This window comes from Octodon degus, unplaced genomic scaffold, assembly GCF_000260255.1.
Source record: "Octodon degus isolate 3935 unplaced genomic scaffold, OctDeg1.0 scaffold00117, whole genome shotgun sequence".
Taxonomy (NCBI): domain Eukaryota; kingdom Metazoa; phylum Chordata; class Mammalia; order Rodentia; family Octodontidae; genus Octodon; species Octodon degus.
In genome coordinates this window covers 7,004,865-7,008,885 of record NW_004524693.1, presented here as the reverse complement: position 1 = coordinate 7,008,885, position 4,021 = coordinate 7,004,865, and the positions used below count along the sequence as shown (strand labels likewise).

Below are 4,021 nucleotides of genomic sequence, written 5' to 3'. Positions count from 1 at the left end.
GCCTACCCCTATGTCTTCAAGAGTTCCACCTACTTTCTCTTCCAAGAGATTTAGTGTCTCTGCTTTAATGTTTAGATTTTTAATCCATTTTGACTTTAGTTTAGTACATGGTGATAGACCCGGGTCAAGTTTGAGTTTTTGGCAAGCATGACCTTTTAATAGTTTTTATTTAAAAGGCTAAGGATTGAAGGAATCAGTCATCTAAGAAGTTAATTCTCTGTTTCTGTAACTATCTGACTGCTTTAATTCATTAGGAAGGTCTGTGTATCCAACCTATATAGTGTATTGATGTATTGCCATTCAGTTTAATAGCTGCTTCAATAAACTGCATAAAATGAACTTCCTTTCCACCCCTCAGCTTTTTTTTCCCACCCCTCATCTTGAGTTTGGGATATTTGGGTATTTGACTTGGATTTTAAGATAAAACTTTTCTGTTAACGTTTAGTAACTAAATTAAATATAAATGTTCACATGTTGATGCGGATTTGTAAGTCAGAACTTTTTTGGTGTATTCAGGGAATGTGATTGAGGTTCACAGTATAACTTTGGTAGTGATTTTCATCTTAGAATTTAAAAGTCATTTCCAAGAAAATGTCCTAATGGGGGCTGGGGAAATGGCTCAGTAGAATAAGCGCTTGCCTGGCAAGCATAAGGACCTGAGTTCAAAACTCGATTCCACCAAAAAAAAGTCCTAATTAGAAGTAGCTTGTGTTTACTTATGTTAATTTTTAAATCATTTAAAATGATAAATCATTATTGCTTTCTAAATTTTTATTCAAGTTATCAACCTAATTTTGTAATTATGAGAAATGTAACATTAATTTTTCTGTTTTTCTTTAGATTCTACTCTCCTATTCAAGTAATGGTCATTATGATTCTGTGTACCCAAAACAATTTCAGTCAAATGCAGCTATTTGTCAGGGTATGTGAAAGCTTTGTAAATATTTTGCGTGATTTCAGATGATTTCTTGTCTTTAATTTGAGAGAGTCCCTAAATACAGCTCTTTAAAGCCTTCTTGATGCTTAAGAGAATTTGTATGTTGCGTTATGATGACTTTTGCATTGTTAAAAATGTAAGTCTTACCAATAGTGGTTCTGTCCTTTTTTTCATACTTTAGCTATATTATATGAGATTCTCTATAAGAATGTGTTTGTTGTGGATGAAGAAGCATTGAACACTGCAGTTCACTTGTTTCGAACTGGTTCTAAGAAAAATAAAAATGCTGTGGCTGAAAGTGTGGCTGAAAGTGAGGATGCCAGTATTGATGACATGACTTCAATTCAGGACAGGTAATAAAGGGAAAGGGGATGTTTACATGATAAGTGTATTTCTTGTTTATGTGTATCATCACTTGAGTATGAAAGGGGCCAGGCAGGCTTATTATTTATATTACTTGTACACACATACATGTAAATGTATTGTGGTTTTACATCACAAAAGACGAGTGTATGTTTTTTAAGGAGGCGTGAGCAGTTATGCCAAAAATAGACTTTGTGGGTTCTGTTCTTTGTGATCCATTTTTTATTGCTAGAAGTGACTTTACAACTATGTAATTCTGTGATTCTCAATCTTTTGATTTGTACAAATTACTCAAGAGTGCTTGTTAAAAGGGAAGGTCTCTGGGTCCACCTTCACGAAATTTGAGGACAAAATGAGGTAAGACTCTGCTTTTCAAAGAACCCTGATATACCTAAGTATGCTGGTATAGGTAGGCTACGGAGCATACTTTGAGAAGAAACTGATTCTAGGCATGATTTTTGAAATGGTGACTCACGCAGTTAATAGAAATCTCTCAGGCTTAGGTAAGAGGAGGTTTGGAATTTTTGAATATCTGCCTTTGGTATGCCTTTCGATTGTGTACCTATAGATATAGTTGAAAACTTGGGGTTTTAGATAATAAACTTGGTGTTGTGTTGTCTTGTATAGCTTACTTTCCTACTCCTTATTCCTAGTTCTGTCAGAAATTTATGCAGGTTTTATGCCAGACAGATATTACTCTGTTTTAGTCTTACAGTTCTAGTTCTTTGACATTTAATACTTGCAGCTTTATTTTTGCTTGAACATAATTTTTAAAACTAATTTGGACTATCAAGGGTTGCACTCATATCAGGGTACAAATTGCTTCATTCTTTACTGGTCACTTAAGGACTTTAGGCTTATGGAAACTGTAGTAGTAGGGAGTCAAAGTATATTACTCATCTAGTGCTGTATATTATTACAAACTTAGCAGCTTAGAACAGCACACTTTCTTACAATTTATGTAGGTTTACTGTCTATGAGTGGCTTAATTGGGAATTCCTAAGGGTCGCGTGAGACTGTACTGAATGTGTTGCCCAGAACTGAGTCTTGGCTGGAGCTTTGGGAAAAGATAAACCACCACCATGGTTCTTGGTACTATTTGGTTTCTTCCAGTTGTGGGACTCAGAGCTTCAGTTTTTTGTTGGCAGTTAGTCAGCCCTCACCTCCTTTCACACTGGGCTGGCAGCTTAGGAAAGAGAGACCAGGAAGGTGAGTGTTAGGTTCTTTTATAGTTTGCCTGAGTCCTGTCTTGAGTAGAAGCAAACTTCAGGAGAGGAGAATGACACAAGTGTGTGAACACTAGGAAACAGATGACACAAGTGTGTGAACACTAGGAAACAGAATCATAGAGACTATCTCAAGGGTGTATTCTTATAGACTGTAACCTGCTAAATAAGTGTATTGTAGCACATACTTAAGAAAGCATAAGGCAGATACTGAAGTCAAAGTTATTTGCCTCAGTTTTAAAATGAGGTACTTCACCACTAGGTGGTAGTATGGTCGCTACACATGAGACACGGAACTTCTACATCTGTAAAAAGCTTTTAGATCTAACTCATTCTTTTCGATTAGGACTGAAGAGTGGGGTGCTGCCTGCAGTATTCAGAATATACCAGAGGGCTTTAATCAAGAAATGGAAGAATTAAAGGTTTGATATTTTCTAAAGCAAAGAACTTCCATACTGTTGACTTGCGGCATCATAAAGATAGTTAAGATCGGAGTGGTCCATTGTAATTATGTGGGACAAGAAGAATTGATTATGTTTTCTTTGTAGAAATTATGTATATTAAATATGTAAAATATGTGCTTCATTTTCTCTGAATCCTTGTTATGGAATTGAGATTTTTCAAAATGAAGTGTGGGACCTGCCGGTTAGCTCAGTTGTTTAAGCGCCTGCTCATGCAAATGCAGTCAGGTGCAGGATACTGCGGTTGGACACCCACCTCCACCTGCCTTACCAGACCCGCCCTTAAGGCAACCTGAACCAGCAAAAAAAAATCATTCTCAAAATGAAGTGCATACTTTGTAGGGATGTTCCACAAGCTTTTGTATTCAAGTTAAAATAGTATTACAAACCAAATACTAGTTTTTCATCACTCTTTAGGTCCTATTATTCTAATTAAAGAATATAATGCTTATCACTTTCCTATTCGAAGAAAGGTGCTAATCTTGGACTTTTGAAGAAAGTTTTACCATCTGTACAGGCCTAAAGTGAAGTAGCCCTTCAGCTTGAGACCAACTAAATAGAACAAATGCTATTATAACAAAAAACACATTCTGTGTGTCAAGTGCTGGTGATTATGAAACCATATTCAATTCGAATTTCTAGAAAAGTGAAAGAAAGCTTGTTCTTTTGGTAATTATACAATTAGATTAAAATAAGCTTTTTAAAAAATTGTTAAAAATCCTTATTTGGTACAGGGTCTTGCTACATAGATTTAGTCCCCAGAGCTGGGATTATAGGCGTGGGTCACCATGCCTGGTTTTGGTGGCTGGAATGCTGGCACAGCATGTGGTACCAGGCATCAAACTTAAAGTCTTTGCACTTGTCAGCCAGGTGCTTCGACCACCAAGCTATCTCCCCAGCCCAAACTAAGCTTCTCAAATATTTTCTTGTGCATATCAAGATAATATTTGTTGGGGCCGGGGAGATGGCTCAGTGGAATAAGCGCTTCCCTGGCAAGCGCAAGGGCCTGAGTTCGATCCCTGGTTCCGCAAAAA

The 4,021-nt window shown here is 36.7% G+C and overlaps 2 protein-coding genes across 5 annotated transcripts in view; both read left to right on the top strand.

The window, feature by feature from the left end:
- LOC111812234 (putative bifunctional UDP-N-acetylglucosamine transferase and deubiquitinase ALG13) overlaps positions 1–4,021 on the top strand; it is a 72,033-nt gene that overhangs the window by 1,258 nt on the left and 66,754 nt on the right. Inside the window, exons 2-4 of the mRNA XM_023699916.1 lie at positions 841–922; positions 1,119–1,290; positions 2,873–2,948. Of these exons, the coding sequence (XP_023555684.1) occupies positions 841–922; positions 1,119–1,290; positions 2,873–2,948 (330 nt within the window). The remainder of the gene's footprint in view (positions 1–840; positions 923–1,118; positions 1,291–2,872; positions 2,949–4,021) is intronic.
- LOC101584458 (UDP-N-acetylglucosamine transferase subunit ALG13 homolog) overlaps positions 1–4,021 on the top strand; it is a 36,766-nt gene that overhangs the window by 29,020 nt on the left and 3,725 nt on the right. The gene's annotated exons all lie outside the window — the stretch shown is intronic.